This window comes from Thunnus thynnus, chromosome 21 (genome assembly GCF_963924715.1).
Source record: "Thunnus thynnus chromosome 21, fThuThy2.1, whole genome shotgun sequence".
Classification (NCBI taxonomy): Eukaryota; Metazoa; Chordata; class Actinopteri; order Scombriformes; family Scombridae; genus Thunnus; species Thunnus thynnus.
In genome coordinates this window covers 12,487,664-12,507,171 of record NC_089537.1, presented here as the reverse complement: position 1 = coordinate 12,507,171, position 19,508 = coordinate 12,487,664, and the positions used below count along the sequence as shown (strand labels likewise).

Sequence of the window (19,508 nt, the reverse complement as noted above, 5' to 3'; positions counted from 1 at the left end):
TTCGAGAAATATTCAAAATTGTCATGGGGGTGGGGGTGTTTTGGGGGGACTTGGACTCATGACCCTGTTTTTTCTCAGGCTACGACCCTGGCAGAAGTTCAAAGAGCAGATTATCCAATGTAATAACACGGGTAATTCCCTATTACTGAGTCAAAACCTCCTCGGGTGTTTGTTCCTTAGACAAAATCAGTTTGGGCTTTTGGGGTCATTGGCATCATAAAAGAGGAGTCACGGGTTACACGACAGGTAATTAGTGACCGTCGTACTTACTTACAGGATCCTCCTAAACCACATTAGTCCATCACCGGCAGCCTGACAGGCTTGTAACAAACTGTCTCCCGGGACATGCGGTCTGGAGTTGTGAATGGGCGGAGGGGCGGGTACAGTCCAACAGAAGCAGCTCTCCTGCATGCTGGAGGAGCGCACAGAGAAAAGCGCAGACCGATGGAGCGACGACGGCAGCGTTTCACCTCACACATCTGAACACACATACACACACACACACACGCACACACACACACATACACACACACAGACACACACCCCACACGTTTGAGGAGTTTAGCCATTATCAAGGAGACGCAAATAAGAAAACTCCAAAACTTAATCCAGGATGGATGCTTCACAGCTGTTCTTTCTGCTGCTGTTCTATGGATATCTGCCAAAAGTAAGAACAATATTATTTCTTTTATTGTAAAAGTCTCTCACGGTGTTTAGTGGAGAATCAGTTTAATATAGTCAACGCAAGACAGCATGAAATTAGTTTTTATTGACATGAGAGCCATTTCTAAGAGCGCAGAAGGAGCGCGATAAAACCTTTTACAGCCAAATTTAGATGAGTTTGGAGATCTGATTCAGCTTGTTGTTAGCTCTAATCTATCTATCTATCTATCTATCTATCTATCTATCTATCTATCTATCTATCTATCTATCTGTCTTTAGCAGAATTTGAAACAATCTTCACATGAGCACAAGGGGTCAGATGCATAAACGATGCGTACACACAAAAACCATGCATACGCCATTTTCCGCACACAAACTGATATTTATAAACACAGAATTTGCGCAACTCACGCATTCTTCATTTCGGGCGTACACGTGTTTTAATGAGGGTGATGTGATAAGGTGGAGATGAAATATACGCTGAGAGACGGAATCTTTTAGTCAAACATTGTTTAGGTTGACAACAGCTGCTTTTTGCGTTTACACAGATCTATAAAACGCCAGTCAAAGGCATATTTACAAACTAATGTTGATTAATCATTAATGTGTGATTACTTTGATCATTCTTTTAATTTACACAGGAGTAAACATTGTATTTTGCTTTTTATATTCTTTTTATGCTATCCATAGTTGTGTCACATCTTGTAAAGTCTGTTGAGAGCTACAAACTAATCATTAATTACATTTCTGAGATATCACTGCTGATGATGGTTTACAGATCTATGTGATGAATTAATGATATGGATGCTATAAAGAGCCGCACAGCTGTGCGTAATGGTCGCGCGTAATGACAGCTGTTCTGCTGTTGGAGAACCTCGCAGGTGCAACACAATCTGTGAAGCTGCACTTCTTCTTTCCCGTTTTGTTTCATTGACAGGTGTACAGACTGGTGGAGCAGACAGCATGTTGATGTGAAAACAGCTGGTTAATGGTGGGTCTTCATCCATTAATGGATAATTGTGAGAGTGGAAATGAGGCTCGTGCACGTGCGACCAGTTCCTCAATGAGTGAGATTTATAAAACGCTTTATAAATCTGATGAAAAGAATGTGTATATCTAGCTTTGTGCGTACACACAGTTTTAGTCATGAATCTATACACCTGGCCCCTGAGCTTGTTGGGGGATAAAAGGTCAAAGTGATTTTGTATAAACTGGCCTCTCATCCCATTTAACTGGTTGTGTTACTTTTATTTTATTCAAGGTTGTGTTCAATTCATAGAGGGAACATCCTTCTGGAATTCAGAAGAATTCATAAACCCTTTGTGTGCGGCTGAGTCACTACTTGTGAAGGTGAAGTTTCTTCAATAGTTGGCAGTGAGACCAGTTTGTGCTTTAAAGCCAACACAAAATAATGACGATTGTATTTGGAGTGTAGGAGTAAGTAAGAAGTATTATGAAGTCATATTGCGCTCACATTGCTGTAAATGTATGTGATAACCACATATACATTATGACAGTAGCTCAAATCAGAGTATAAAATGTGTTTTTTTCTTCACATGGTCATTAAAAACACACAGTGTCGTGTGAAATTTGAGTTGGATGTCAACAAACTCCTCATATCAAGTGTTTTCTCTCTTCTTTTTGACTACTTGTGCAGTGATTACCATAAAACCAGTTTCAGTTTCAATTAGAGCTGCAACGATTAGTCGATCGTCAGAAAATTAGTTAAAAGGAAAAAATGCAAAAAAAAAAAAACCTTGCTTCCAGCTTTTTAAACATGAATATTTTCTGGTGTCTTTAGTCTTTATGATAGTACACTGAATATCTTAGGGTTGTGGACTGCTAATTGGGGCAAAACAAGACATTTTAGGTTCCATCTTGGGCTTTAGGAAACAGTGATTTACATTTTTCACCATTTTCTGATATAAAATAATCAACAGATTAATTGATAATTAAAATAATTGTTAGATGCAGCCCTAGTTTAAATCCTGTAATTGGTTGAGTAGAACTCTTGTCAATAAGTTGCTATTAACATTATGTACACTGATTGTAATGTTCATGATACACAAACAGACTTTGTGTTGAGATGAATATATGTAACACAACAAGCTACTGATATCTGGAGAACACATCAAAGCACATATACCACCCACTACATGTTTTACAAGTACTGACATTTCACATGCTACAGGGTACACCACTATTTTGATCAATTTTCTCCCACAGGTCATGTATAGTAATGTATCTGCACTAATTCATGACTTTTCAGTAAATAGTGGGTTATCTCTGGGTTTAGATAATTGGACGGAAAGTCTTTAAGCATCGCCACATGGTAATATGTCACCTTTCTGTGTGACTGTGCATTGCTGCAGGTAGGGCTGTCGCAGTGAAGGAATTTCCCCTGCAGTGATTCAGGGTGGCTCAACAGCGCTGTATGTGGTAGCAATATTTTTTCTTTCTTTTTTATGTTTTGTGAAAATCAAGGTATGTTAGTCTGATTATGCGTCGGCCGAATGAAGCAGCAGTACCTGACGAACACAGAAAACATTTTAAATCATGTTGTGGCAGGAAACAATGTTGGCCTACTGTCCCCTTAAACCTGGGATTTATGAGTCTGGTTGGACGTGCCTGTAGATTGAATGATTGGTGGAAAACGGCTTTATTTCTAAGGTTAAATGGCAGCCTGCTTGGCCGCATGTTGACATTTCACATGCTACAGGGTACACCACTATTTTGATCAATTTTCTCCCACAGGTCATGTATAGTAATGTATCTGCACTAATTCATGACTTTTCAGTAAATAGTGGGTTATCTCTGGGTTTAGATAATTGGACGGAAAGTCTTTAAGCATCGCCACATGGTAATATGTCACCTTTCTGTGTGACTGTGCATTGCTGCAGGTAGGGCTGTCGCAGTGAAGGAATTTCCCCTGCAGTGATTCAGGGTGGCTCAACAGCGCTGTATGTGGTAACAATATTTTTTCTTTCTTTTTTATGTTTTGTGAAAATCAAGGTATGTTAGTCTGATTATGCGTCGGCCGAATGAAGCAGCAGTACCTGACGAACACAGAAAACATTTTAAGTCATGTTGTGGCAGGAAACAATGTTGGCCTACTGTCCCCTTAAACCTGGGATTTATGAGTCTGGTTGGACGTGCCTGTAGATTGAATGATTGTTGGAAAACGACTTTATTTCTAAGGTTAAATGGCAGCCTGCTTGGCCGCATGTTGACCCAGGAGAATTTCAACATGTAACCAAAACAAAATAGTCATACAGACGTGTTTTTAACTACCAAGCATCAGCACCGACCCCTGGTCAGCTCACCCCAAGCCTCATAACCTCTGTTATGGTGCAAAGCATGCAAGACGCTGCATGTGGCAGGCGGGATCCTCTGGAGCTCTGGAGGTGGACCAGACCCGAGGAGCCTTCAACTGGAATAACAGTTCAATACACACACATTGAAGTGTAAAACACGAAGGGCCTAGCCTCATGAAGAAAAGAAAAAAAAACTTGAACATAGCACAGGTGTGGCGGTTGCTTACCATTCACCGCGGCTGGCTTGTCTATAGTGCAGTATTGCAATACTGTGGTTATTGCGACAGTCCTAGCTGCAGGGAGTATTCGTGTTGAGGAGGCTAGATGCATCAATGTTTTCAATTAAAGAGGACATTTTATGCACATTTACATTCCCAGGTCTATATTTTTAATCTGGGGCTCTACTGGAATATCTTTGCATGATTTACGGTTCAAAAAACTTATTTATTTTATACTGGCCCTTTATGCAGCTCCTCAGTTCAGCCTCTGTCTGAAACAGGCTCCTGTCTCTTTAAGGACCCCCTCCCGAGAGACCACTCACTTCTGATTGGTTAGCTTCCAGAAGCTGCGTCTCAGCCGACTTTCGACAGCTATATAAACATGCAGCAGTAGTAGGATTTCACTTCTTCTTCTCGTTCTTTTCTTAAAATGTCAAGCTCTCAAATACATCCATACATGTTCAAGTCAAAATAGTGGACAACGCAAAACCTTAGCAACTAAGATTATTGAAAGGATGGCCGTTAGTGGGCAGGTTGAGGGGAGGGAGGGAGTGTTACTTTATGTTTTGTAACTTTAACATAGATATCCGACATCATAATAGCATATGAAATCACAGAAAGCTAAATATGTCCCCTTTAATGTGTCCTGATGTATCCTTGGAATTAAACAAACAGCATTTAAAGGACTCGAAGTTTAGACCAACCTGCATTAAACCGAAATCATCCATCAGGCAGTGAGATAAGAAAATCACCTCTAATTTGCCTCAGGTGATTTGTCTTTTCATAGGCTCACCAAGACTAAGTGTCACCTGCAGTTACATCCTGTTTCTCTTATCTTCATTAAAAATGTCAGAAGTGCTCCGCTGCTGCTCCTCTCACGGTCCACAACCGCTGACAGGGATTCACTTGTGCATCTTATCTCCGACTGCTCTGACAGATATCAGTGTAATTTCAGTGCTCGGGAATGACAATTCTTTTTGTTCAGCAATATGTGGAAGAAAAATGAAGAGAAGTCTAAGAAGCTTAACATGTCTGATTATGATAGTGATCATGGCTTTGGGCGGATTTTAGTCATTTGACACTCAGCATGGGTTCCTTAATGTCTGTTAGGGAAGCCCTTTCCAGGCAGAATGGATTGAATATTTAAGTGACTGAACGTTTCTTCCTCCTCACCTCTGACAACTCTCAAATGACCGGCCCACCCCAAGGCTTTAAAAGATCAGCCAGATGCGTCATTTGTTGACATATTTTAGTGGCTCTTATAGGCACCAGTGTGGAAAACATTTAATGGCTTGCCATTGTGCTCCTGGTCTGCTACATTTGTGTCCTTTGTTCAGTCCTAGACGGCTGCCTTACAATAACATACCCTGACATGTTTCATCAATATATCCAGTGAGGAAACGTGTTGTTGGGGGGAGCACAGAAAATCATGTTAATGGCTTATCTGTTTAACACAATGCAGATGGTCGAGGAGGAGATGGAAGAAGAGAAGTGAGGGTGGGCGATAATAACTTCTCCTATATGCCTCTTTTCAAATATGACACCGTGTGATAGAAACCAAAAGAAACGCTTTGAATGAATCATCATAGATTTAAGTATTTGAAAGATGCTCCAGCAAGGGTGTAGGACTCTTAGTAATTTTTTAAACAATGGGTCTCTGATTTCACGCACAAAAGCTTCTCATTTCATTTTTTGGCTCAAATGACAACTAGCAGATTGCAGCTATAGAAAGCTAGATTCCAGCTCAGTGCGTTTATTGAAAATCCGTCTCCAGCTGACATTTGACTTGTTTTAAAAGACAACAGTCTTAAAAATGCACAAGATATAGCCAGTGCTAAAAAAAATTAGGCTAAAGCTACATTCTAGCAAAGAATCTCAAGCTTGCTCAGGCCAGTTGTTGAGAAGACTCGTTCTGCATCCGACTTAGAGTGAAGTAGGCATAGAACAAGCTAAGACTTACTATACTAGAAATACTTTGACCATAATACGTTAACCTGTCCATCTCTGTTGCTGTGTGAGAATTGTTTGGGCAGTGTGAGAACATGAGACTGAAGGAGAAAGCGTTTGTCACGCTCCTGAAGCGTGAGAGTTGGCAACGCTGATGTATGATATACTGTATGTTGCTCTCCAAGTGAAGTGTGCGATGGGAATAAACACAGTACTCTGCTTTGTCTGGCCACACACAGACATGAGCTTCTCCTTTCATTTTCCTGTCAGCTTTCCTCGTTCTTTATTTGATCGTTATCGTGTAGTCAAACAAAGCAAGACCGACAACCATTTTTAATGACAACAATCACTAAAAGCTTGAAGCAGCAGCCTGGCAGCCATTGTGATGAGTTCTGTGCTAACAAACTATCAAACCTGGCAGGTATTTATGTGAGGTTTCACTCACAGAGACACTGTGTATGTGTGTCCTTAAGGCTTTGCAGAAGTCCTTTTATCGTGTGCATAGTTTGGGATTGACATTTTGATTCATTGCCCACTACAGCAATCTCCTTGGCTGTGTTGTCCTAAGTGTCAATATTGTTGGTACGGTTTCAGCATATCTAACTGGCAGACACTTATTAAATGTCCTCAACTTTTTGAGCTTGAGCGTAAATCACTGTCAGGACCTTCCCATAAATCACATACTCCCCTTTATTGTTTTGTTATCATTGGTCTCCCTCTTTGTGTACTCTGACTCTATTCACAATATACAGGGTTAAACATGAGCTAATAAACTACCTCCTTGCAATGAAGAGAGCTTGATCCCAGCAGCCTACAGTGCAAGCCCATGCACACATTTCATTATCTTGTCTGTTTTCCCCCCTGACGAGAGACTTTGCTCTAGTTTTTCTTTTGTTTATGAAGCATTAATGGTTTTTTGGGAAACATCAGGTTGGTTGCCACTGGGTTGCATTTCCCAAAAGCCAGAAGACACAGAAACAAAAAAGATCTACATTTTCATTTCATGTTGAATTGGAAATCTGGGTTATTAGCGATTTTTTTTATACATAGCTTTATATATAGCTTTAGTTTGGAGAAAACCCACAGCCTGTGTCTGAATATTACCATATCCTAATCTTAAAACTCCCCTCCACTCAAAAATTTGTTTTTCTTCTTGTTCCTGCAAGTGAATGTTTGAGCTTCACTGTGCAGGATGATATATGTGCAGAGTTTAACAATGGAAGGCTGTTTTCACATTCATCTACTGAAAGTGGAAAGTTTCCCTGTTCTCACGAAAATCGGATTTTAACACTAGAACGGCTGCTGTTGAAGCAAGATCTAGAGTTTATTCATTTTACAATTACTTAGGCTATTTCATTACAGATCGAAAAGGTCAAATACCTTTTAAAGTTCGTCAATAAACTGTAATCTACAACAAACAAACGACAAATTAACACATTAACACACATTAATTAATACATTTAAATAATATAATTATAGTAGAAGAACATTAAGTAACAGTAAAAAACACATTTTGGATAATATGTTGTTTTAGTTATTCTAATAGGAATAAAGACACAGAGCACTCAATGTTCATTAATTTTACAATAGCTTTATTTCTTAAATATGGAAAAGGTCAAATACATTTTAAAATTCATCAATAAACTGTTGTCTACAACAAACAAACAACAAAATGATTAACACATTTAAATAATTTAATTATTGTAGAAGAGGAAAATGAATCTTGGATAATGTGTTTTACACTGGGAATAAAGAAACAGGGCACTTGCTCTCACTCACTCTCTCTCTCTCACTCTCTCTCTCTCTCTCTCTCACATACACACACGCGCACGCACACACACACACACACAGTGCTTTGGCAACACTCTTCGTCTGTTCTGTCATGGATCATACATGTTTGCAGTAGTGCTAAATTCTCTGTGTGCGTAAAAATAACTGCTGATAAGTGAGGTTGGAGGATGTAAGAATGTAAACACTTAGACGAAATAAACCTGAACTAAACACGCTTTTCAATTTCCGTTCTCACTTGTTATAGCTACAACAACAAAACTGCCACAGCAACTACACAATCAACACTGAAGTCATGCTGAAAACTGCAAGGAGACGATGAGGGAATGTGTCTGGAAAATTCCCAGATAAGCTTTTGGTATATACAGCAACAGACTAACAGCATTTTCTTACCAAGTCAAAGAATTGTGCCTTGCCCACTCTTTCCAGAAGAAAGATGCAGTACACACACACATGCACAATACCCACAATTGGCACACACGCTGTAGACTTTCACAGTGCACCGTCCACACACTGCACGTAGGCACTTCATGCACATTTTCATTGTTTTGTTTGTTGCACATTTGCTTTTTGCACTGCAGTTCTTCCTCTACCAGCTAGCTCTAGCTCATGATATGGCAGCCTGCTTATTAAAAGACATCTAAACAATGGGCGTTGCTAAGTAAGAATGTTGAGCATTATACAGCGGTTTCTGTGAGGGGTAAAAACGACCCCACAGTGGTTTGAGGTATAAATGATTATAACCTTTTTTCTTTTTATCCAACACCCCCCTAGATTGATTAATAAACACATTTTAAGAAAAGTCATGAACTGAGAGATGTAGGGCTTTTTATTTTAACAGAGTTACAGGTATTTTAAAATGCCAGGGGGGTAAAAATGGCAGCTCTAGTGTTAAGGGGCAGGATTTGTGACATCACAAATAGTTTGGAAACCAATCCTGATCCAATATTTAACCTACAGAAGTGTGATGTGGAAACTTGAAGCCTCCAGTGCACAAATACTGAGAATTGACTTTACAGTAAGTAAGACATCGTGTGCCCAGCAGTTAAACTTCTGACATGAAATATATTTGCATATTTATAGATTCTGGAGTTTTTATTGAGGGAGTAGTAGTATTAATTTTGAGGATTTTAACAAGATAATTGAACTTCTTTTGTGGGTAAACCATGTCAGACACAAATTATTATTCAGAGTATTTTATATACATTTTGAAACATTTCTGGAGGGGAAGAGTTTCTTCTTAAAGCAGTATTAAATTATTTTTTTCACCACCAGTGGGCAGCAGAACAAGCTGAAAACACATTATGAGCATCATGTTATCTCCTTACAATCACCTTAAAAAGCAAACAATTTCCTATTTACACATCCAGCAGACACGAAGAAACATAAACATCCATTTGAAGTCAAGATTCAGGAAACCTGGCGAATATACATCCAATATTTACTGTCCTTTTAGCTCTGTTTGGTCCCAACCAACTTCAGAGGGAATCAGTCTCTTTAGCTGTGAAATGCTCCTCTATGTTCATTGTCTAGTCGATAACTTTGTCTTTCTGTTGTTTGGTGACGGGCAGGTAGTTTATATTGGGTTAATCAGAGCTTATTCACTGGGAAAAGCTGCTGCTGCTGGAAACAACACAGATGAGAAGGGTATGAGTGAATCAAAACAGTGAAGTTACGAGCCATAAAACTAAAGGCAATGAGCTGAAATATGCTAAAGCACAGAACTGTACAAATGAGCAACTTTGTTCACATTACAGTCATTCGAATAATTGTTAATATAGAAATATTGGTGAGCACAACTTTAACATTAGGGCTGCTGTTCTAATATGTTCTTGGTTGGTCTTACTAACTATTTTCAGTTCCATCACTAAACTGGAAAGAAATTTGTCTGGTTGGTGCATTTATATTGAAATAGTTGGCTGATTTTCTGTGTGTTAATTTACATTATACACACCATGTGCACAAAATAATAAATATCTTAAAACTAGCAGTTAAATAATATTGCAGGACCTGCCTCACTTGATTTACAATAATTAATGTGCAGTCAATCAAACTACTAAACACCTGAGGCTTCTGGGATCTCTTCTGGTTTCTCTTCTGGTTGCCGGGGGCAGTGGCCCCCTTGGCACAGTTGATAATTCATCATAATAGTAGCACTAAGTTCAATGTACCGAACATTATTTTGATAATGATGATGTGATTTTGCATACATCTGACATATGATGATATATGATGTATTTTTAATAGTGCGGTATTGTTAAACAGAAGTCGTTCTTTTAGTCATTCAGAGTAATTATACCTCTACTTGTATTGTGTAACAGCAGCTCTATTTGACTGTTAAATCATCTTAAACACAGATAAAACTCAGATCAGGTTGTACAGGCTGAATATTACATTCTGTGTTTAAAGTACACTGTGTTCACAAGGTACCTATTACCTTACCCTCTCAGGGTCTTTTGGACTCAAATCCTCTCTTAAGTGCTCCATTGTTACATCACCTCACAATCAATTTCATGCTAATCAAAAATAAGGTTATCAAAGGGTCTGACCACCCAGAGATTTCCTCCTCTATCCATGTTGCTCTGCACAGATAATGTCGGCAGATTAATCTCTTGCCTCCTGGCCGGGGCTCTGCTATTACTTCAGGATATGTTGGATTTTCTGCTGTAATCGGTTGCAGGCAGAGACTCCTGTGAGCACAGTTCTGTGGATTACGATAGTGTCAGGACGACCTCACTCACAGGGTGAATAAGAGTGAGGGAGAGTTGTGGTAAATAGCATGGAGGTATTTTAAAGTTTGTACTGTATGTACTGCATGTTTTGTCACATTTTACATGAATGTTGCTCACCTAGAGGTCGCTCAAGTATCGGTGACATTACATAATGCACATTATCGCCTTTGCTGCCTGTAATGCAGTGGTACAGTGATGTTCATGAGTCAACTGTAGCTCCCTTGTCTCTGCCACTGCAGCATATCCAGTGTTTTAGGGGAATCAGTGACACTTCTTTCAGCACTAAAAGCGACAAGCTTCAAACTCTGAAAATAGACTTTTATGTGGATTCTTCATCTTTACTTTGAGCCAAATATTTGAAGCCCTTTCTCTGTGTGTAGGATTTAAAAAAAACAAAAACATGTTGACATTATTTTTCACTCCAAAGAGGGATTATTAAATGTGAAGTGACTCTAAGAAGAAAAGCGATGAAGTTTCCCTGAGATGTGTCCTTTTTCATTAATGGCAGTTTGGGGTGTTTGTGTGTGTGCTGCTGACTGCTGGTTGCAATAATGTCACATCTACTGAGAGATCAACTCTGAATTTAACAGGGCATATCTGGATGATTGATGAGGATGACTTCAAGTCTGGCAACACCAGGGCGATTGAAGCTTATTAGGAAAGGGAATAAGACATCTTTAAGGACCAATTAAAGAACATGAGATGTACAGTTGTAAATACAATATGTAATCTTCTCTCTCTGACCTTTACCGCCTTGAGTCTTGTAAGGACTGTAGCTTTGGTAACAGGATGCAGGGTGAAGCTTTTCCCTCTGAGTTTATGAATACACCCCACCACACGCCGACTGCCTCTGTCTCCCTCTCTCTCCATCTCCACTGACCTTCTCAAGCCACTCACTGCTCATCTTACACATTTTCATTGACCCAGTGGCTGTCAGCCCGCATTTTTCAGCCGCTGTTGACACAGATGAACAATTGCAGCATATTACTCAGTAGCTCCCTTCTCCACTTCCTAATCCATTTGCATGATAGCATCTATTTGCCAGGCAAGAGGGAGCTCTATTTGGATTTCAGGCACAGAGAACATTTCTGTGTATTTACTGTATTATTAGCAGGGGGCTCAGTCTAATAGGAAAACTTAGCATAAAAGGTTGCAGGAATATGATAAAAAGAAACTAAAATATTTACTAGCACATATTCCCCGGCATGCATGCTTTCTACCGACCTCGACCTTGCTGATTATGAATTCTTTCAGTTCCTAATTGCGGTGTTATGGAAGCATATTTGATTCTTGACACCTCAACGTGCTTTCCGCTTCTTTCACAGGTGTTATCGGTGCAGATGTGTGATGTGGTCAACGAGATCGAGCTGGAGAAAGAGCGCTGCGAGAACAGCACCTCTGGGAATGTCACTTCAGGTCATTCTTGAAAACATATTTTCCTCTCTCTGACTGTTTAGGGTGTGCAGAAGGCTATTTAGAGAAAATTGGAAGCAGCATACATAAATAAATTGTGAGGTAAGGTAATACAATGTGGGAGTATATAGATAAAGCACCAGACCAGTTTTTCCAGAGGCATATTTGAATAACCCTGACTTTACCTCAGACAACTCTTCAAATCACAGCAGATTAAAAAAAAAGTTTTTTTTAAGATAAATACACTATATTCTATATAGTCAGAGTTATAGGATTGCAACAGCTTTGACAGAGTAATAAAACACTCAGGCCATGTATTTGAGAAGCAAGCAATGTTAATTTCCCAAACCAGGACAGAGTGTCTTTCATTTTTTTTATTGGCATTACTGAATAACATAAAAACACAGACGTAATTATGAGGATCAAGGGTGAAATGAATCAAATTGCAGAGTAAAATCAATTAATTGGGATAAATTACTAAAAACAAGACAACATTGCACAGAGAACAAATAAAACAGTGTGTGACTAGTGTCATGACTATTAAAAGGCTATAGAAAAGAGGTAATATCAATATCAATTGAGGGGGAAGATCTAATAATGAGTGGCAAACAGTTCCACAGTTTAGGGCCTACAATGGAAAATGCCCGATCACCCCTTGATTTTAACTGGGAGTGCGGAATGAACTGGGAATCACTAAATAGTCCCACACTTTGGGAAATACATTTATTTCCTTTACCACCTTCATAAACGTCCAGTAAATATGAAGCTACAGCCAGCATTTGGTTAGCTTAGCTTAGCACAAAGACTGGGAACAAGGGGAAACAGCTAGCTCGGCTCTGGCAAAAGGTAAAAACAAATTGCCTCTAAAGCTCACTAATTAACATTTTATAGAGGTACTTCACACTAAAAATGTTCTTTGAACTGTAAACTAAATGATATGACTGTACTGTAATGAAACACATCAATACTAGTGTTAATATTGATATCAAATTTTTAAAAAAAAAATTGGCTTTTCATGGGTTGAAAATTGCTCAACTTGTCATCTGCTGTTTAATATCAACCCTGAAAAGGCAAGGCCAATGCTGACATAGAGTCAACTGTTTGGGAGTTCTCTACGTCATGAAACTTATATAAACGGTAGAATGATAACATGATAACACCCACCTCCCCCAGCCCCGCACTCATTTCAAATATATGCTGATTGAAAGCGACAGTTTTAGCTTCAGGAGCTAACAGTGGCTACAGCGGTGCTGGCCTGCTGGAGGGGGTCTCTCTGTCTGTGACTGTCCGTGGGAGGAAGAGCTTCTGCAGCTCTTCAACTCTCCGGCTGTTGACTCCTGTGGTTATCAGCTGGTAAAATCTTGTTTTACAATGTTGTCGTGGTGTAACCAAAACTGTCTGTCCTATCTGTCAGCTGAACCTGTCCGCTGCAGAGCACCTCCGCCCAAACTGAACCTGAACAAACAGGTTCAGTAACAGCTTTGGTTACGCCACGATTTAATGTTTTAAAACAAGATTTCCAGATTGCAGATAACTGCAGGAACAGACAGCCGGCGAGTTGAAGAGCTGCAGGGTGATATGTGGAGAGGATTTCTGTTGTTTTTGTGGCTGCCATCTCTGACTTCTGGCTTGTTTAAAGGTTGTACTGTTTGTATTCCTCTCATTATTATTATTACATGACACGCAACTCCTGCTCTCCTGCCTCACATAGCCAGCTCTCCCTCTCCTCCCCCGCCCTCCTCACCCCCCTCTCAGCCTCTTGCTCACTTTTTAGCATTTTTCAAAATTATGCACTGGGTTGACTTAGGCTAAGAACAAAAGGGTGCAGTTACATTTTAAGTTTCCGCTGGTTGCCTGGAAAAATTACAGTGATGACAAAACCTCTGGAAGTTACTGCTACTGGCCAAGACATAGTCTGGCACATAACCTCGCTGAAGCTGGCACCAGTGTTGTTTTTTTGGTGCTTAAATGTACAAGCACACCCATTTTTTCCTCCAGTTTATTGCAATCAAAATGTTTTGAACTCTTCTTTGTAGTTGAAATTAAAGTCACAACCTTCCACTCCTGACAGTGCAGGTCAACGGCTCGGTGCACAAACCTGTAACAGCTGATTGAAGCTCCAGAAAAGTGTGAAATAACAAAAACACAAGCAATGAACCGTTTCTGAGACGGACAGATACCTGAAGTCCAAAAACTGGTGGAAGTGCAGTTATAAACTCTTTTATAGAATAAAGACAGTGTCTTTGTAATGATCTCAAAAGCCATTTTGTAAACCCTTAGTGCTACATGCCAGACTACTGAGGATGTGCATCTCCATCACTGAGGTCGATGCGATACGCATCTCGATGCATCGCCAATGATCCGATACGTTAAAGATACATATGAAGGAACTGTCAGTGTGATACAGTATGATTCACCCCTATTGTGATGCAGTGCATGATTTGATTCAACACAATGCGATTCAATGCTATGCAAAAGAACGATGCTATGCAATTCAGTATGTTACAGAGTGTTTGATTTTATTTCATAAGCATACAGCAAATCATAAATTAACTAAAAAAGTGCCTCTAGTACTTGTTTCTCTAGTACTGCAGCTCAGTAAGAATCTATGAAAACAATTAGACCTTTCACAAACAGGCGTTTTCACAAGTCCTTTGTAGTGTAGTGTTCTCTGTCTCCAGTTAATGTGCATATGCTCCATGACCCAAAGAATTACTGTCAAAATAGTTTAATAATCCATTTACTCCGACGTGCGGAACAATATTTCTAGAGTTTGAGTTCCACCTGGAATATTTTGGCAGTGCACCACTTAGCTGTAGCATGCTAGCACGCTTGAGAAACAGTTTAGAGAGGAGGAATCAAGCTAAATATCAAATTATTGGTCACATTTCTAAATAATAAAGGCATAGGGCCTCTACTAATAATTATATATAAATAAATCAGATTTTACTGATGCAAAGATGTAAGTAAAAATGCATCGCGAGTTGATCTCAAACTGTATCTGATGCACATTTTTTTACTCTGCTGGTGCAATGATGCGAATCAGTGAATCTTCAATCCCTACAAAATACACAAACTGTCAAGAGATTGTCATTTTTGTGCCTGTTGTGTTTCATGGAAGCCAAGGAATTGCTGGACAATCCCTGTATTAATATGTTATGCTGTGAATGTACGGTTTCTCACAAAAGCACACACTGCTAATTCATTTACAGTATTAGGGATGTGACCTCAGAGAGCAGCTTCCACTACCTTCCTGTTGAGGAAGCAGATAGGGAAGTAGAGAAATGAGGGTCATTGCAGAGATAAGGAGCAAAGCTGTTTCCACACACGCAGTTCATGTATATTCACTTAATGCGCCGTGCAATATGTACGGTATGTGGTGTGAAAGAAGTGATTTTTTATTAAAATGAGCTGACAAAGCTGATATAGATGAGTCTTTCAGTGTCTTCTTAAAGCCAGACACTTCAGTAACCCAACTCCTTATTCATATTCCACTGATACTGTTGAGCATCACTAAGCATGTTCATTCAGAGGGCGGACTCTGTACATATATTTACTGCTTCACACAGAGGACGGGCCTGTGGGTGTTCAACTCTCAGTTTAATCATCGTGTCAGAATTTTTATGTTGTGATTAAATATTTTCATAACTTCGAGTGGCAGTGTTGGATGATAACCACATCATAACTTAACTCATGGTTATGCTTTAACCATGTAAGGTCATTTCTAGGCTTTAAAGGACGGGTTCACAATGTTTCAAGTCTTGTCTTAAAACAACAGTCAGGTGCTTCTATTAATACTAAAATAGGTCTTTCTTGCTGTAATCATTCCTCCTGTTCATACTGGCTATTAGAAGATCCTTTCATAATGCACTTACAATGTAAGTGTTGCGGCCAAAATCCACAGTCCTCCTTCTGTGCAAAAATGCATTTTAAAGTTTATCTGAAACTAATATGAAGCTTCAACCATCCAAATGAATCAGATCAAGTAGATATCTTTCAACTTTGCAGTGTTTTTAGTGCCAAAGTCCCTCTTTTTATTACTATACTTCCATCGCAACTCAACAGGGAAACACGAAGAGGGAATTCGATGCTAAAAAGACTGTGAATGTGATAGATATCCACATGATATGACTAACTCGGCCTGCTGAAGCCTCATATAAGCTTCAGATCAACTTTTAAATGCATTTTTGCACAAAATGACTGTGTGGACACACTGTGGATTTTGGCCCCCATCACTTACCTTGAAAGGGTATCTTGAAGGGGATCTTTTAATAGCCAGTATGAACAGGAAGAATGATTACATCAAGGAAAACCTCTTTTAGTGTTCATATGGACACCTCACTGTTGTTCAAAGACAGACCTGAAAAATTGTGAACCTGACCTTGAAAGGTGTTGCACACCTTCACAGGTGTTTTCAATTATTCTAGCTGATTAGATCTCTGTTCAGGTTGAGGTTAGGTGGAGCTTTGCTGGGATTTATGTGAAGACTGTGGCCAAAATCACTCTGTATTATAATGCACTATAAGGAGCGCCCAGGGTATGTACACCATTGTCTGTTAACAACACAAAGGTATGAAAAAATTAGTCGTCTTAGACAGCATCTGTCAGTGATGATGCAAAAAGCAATGACTAATAAATGTCTGATATCTCAATTTCCTGCTCATGATAGAGTTAACTTTCGAAGAAGGAATAGTATTGACTAAATCCATGACTTTTGTCCATCCATTGACCTTCATCCAAAATATGTATAGTAATAAAAGATGCAATGGTATAATTTGTCTTACCCTTAAAAGTGCAAGACAATAGGCCTCATTCACTAATACGTGTGTAGAAATGTTCTTACTTTGCACACAAAATAAGTGTGCATGCAAGATAACTGTCAGATTCATGACATGTGCGCACCGGCCAATTTTGTTCTTACTACTGTGTGTATGTTAGTGAATCAGAGTCATTCTAAATCGACAGGTGCTTGCCCGCTATCGTTAATTAGCATACTACCACACCTCCATTTCTCTATATAAGGAAAGCTCTGTTAGAGTGGTGATGGGGGCCGTGATGGTAAGAATGTAGAAAAACTTTACTACTAATGAAATGCAAACAATAGTTTCAGAAGTCAAAGCCAGAAAAGGTAGATTTGGCTGTAAACATGTCATAGGCACAACCTTTTGGAGCCTGATTGTGAATCCTGTAAACAACCTGCATACCTGTTGCACCACTACCACGCAGTACATCTGTAACAAAATTAAAAAACTGATCTAAATAAATCTCTATTGCCGCCAGGTGCGCATTGTGTTTCGTCTCTGTCCACAACAAGCCGTGATGTAGCGAAAGCAGAGTGCCCCTCTCTGTGCCACTACTGACCTGTCGGGCTGTGAGGACACTGAACAGGCTGCTTATGAACGAGCAGTATATATCACAATGAAATCTGATGGGGAAATTAATTGGTGTCACATTCCAATATGGAAATCCCAAAATATAAGCTATTGTCATCTAGAAGTGGGAACAGGACAATTTTAATATATTAATTATTTCATGACATTTATGAGGATGATTATAAATTGTGTGTTATTAGCAATTTCTCACTTTTAAATATAAATATTTTGGCCCAATCATTTTTTTCAATAATTGTGGTTCCACTACAGTTTACACTGAATAAATATCGACTACATAATTTTTTAAGACAGTGGGACGTTTATGATTTGTGCGTATGCATGATCTAAGGCAGTTCTAAATAGTAAGAACAAATTCAAGTAAGAACATATTGATGAATCCCTGATTTGTGCTTAAAATGTTCATACTCACAGTTTAAGCACAGATTTGTGCGTAACACGCTGTGAATGAGGCCCAGTGAGCAGGAGAGTGAGGGAGATGTACAGAGGACCTTTAAATGATCCTTCAAAAAGAATTCAGTGGGCTGAAATACATGACAGTCATAAAGAAAAAGAAATAGCTCCTGAAAAGTACAGTATATTCTGAAGATACAAAGACAAAGTTTAGGGGAGTTTATCCTCTTTTCTTCTGATATTGTTAGAAACAGCATTCATAGAAATGACAAAGTGATTAAATATTGATTTTCCTAAATCAATGTATTTTTTAAATTACATTTTTAAATTAATGAAATTAATGTATCTAGAAAAATCAAAAGGTTCTGAATTAAAACTGAAAAACACACACACACTTGACACACACACTACAGCATTGATTTTGTCTGTGTGAGTGTGTTACTCTGGAGTGATGGCGTGTTAATTGTCTTCTCTTGGCAGGTTGCCAAGGCATGTGGGACATCATCGCCTGTTGGCCTTCAGCCAGAGTTGGAGAGGTGGTTACAATAATGTGTCCCACTTACTTCAGTTACTTCAGTGATCATCACAAAGGTAAACCATCTTCCTTCAGTTATTTGTTACAAACAAATTACTTCTCTGTCATACATTTAGCTTTCTTTTAATGTTGGACTGGTTTTATGTTTTTATTTCTGTGTCTACTATCATGTTTCAGTCTATTGAGAACAGTAAAGAGAGCTGTTCAGTGTCAAAACATCAACAACTTCTGGTAAAATCATTTAAATATCGTAATTTAAGTCCTACCGTATTAATGGAATAATTTATTGTGACACAAACAAGCCTACAGGTGTCAAAACAAGATCTTCTGTTGTCATTTTGCTCATTAGCTCAGGGCGGGCTGACACCATTTTATTCACATTTTCTCAGGCCGTGGGTATGTTGATATTTAAAAGCGTATTTGCATGCAGTTGAGCCTTTGGGTAGATGCTGCAGATGAAATGTGTTGCTCGCATGCAAAGGGACATTTAAAGTCATCAAACTGATAGTTTCGCCGACACCTCCTGAGGACATTGAGAAATTACTAGAAACCCCGCAGAGCGCCCAAAGCGAACAACTCGCAGTTTTATTATGCAATGAGCACAAAGCAATGAGCTTCATGAAGTGCGTCATTACATCACTGTTATTTACAACATGAATCCATAAAATTTCACAACTTTGACCATTTTATGTTCTCATCATTTCAAAGAGTGAGAAGAGTAGACCACCAGTGCTTTCAACAGCAGAACCTTACAGACAACTCATCAGTAATAGTTTTGACCCTTTAAACTAGTGCAATGCATTAAAAAAAAACTGGATAAAACATTTCAGATACATATTAGGGGTTTCCCAGGTACTTTAAACCCAGGATAAAAGTTCATCCAGGTTACTACACACAATATGTGGCATTTAAATGAGCCAAATGAAAGATCAGCCTTTTAATGTGCATGTAAACTCAGCCACAGTTTACAGTAAGGGTCTATGAAAACAAGGAGGAAACCAGCTTAACCTTTATCTTGGAACAAGCACAGACAAAGAGGAGGGGAGGAAGAGCGTTGATTCACTGACCTAAGATAAGAAAGAGAAACACTGGCTAAATTTTGGGGATTTGTTCAA

At 39.1% G+C, this 19,508-nt stretch overlaps 1 protein-coding gene across 2 annotated transcripts in view; it reads left to right on the top strand.

The window, feature by feature from the left end:
• Positions 1-406: 406 nt before the first annotated feature.
• Positions 407-19,508, top strand: part of vipr1b (vasoactive intestinal peptide receptor 1b) — a 60,155-nt gene continuing 41,053 nt past the window's right edge. Inside the window, exons 1-3 of one of the 2 annotated variants that reach the window (XM_067578191.1) lie at positions 407-667; positions 11,988-12,078; positions 18,339-18,449. In XM_067578191.1, coding sequence (XP_067434292.1) covers positions 614-667; positions 11,988-12,078; positions 18,339-18,449 — 256 coding nt within the window. In that variant the 5' untranslated portion in view covers positions 407-613. Of the gene's footprint in view, positions 668-11,987; positions 12,079-16,539; positions 16,613-18,338; positions 18,450-19,508 lie in introns of those variants that run through there. The other variant, XM_067578192.1, reaches the window with a different exon arrangement.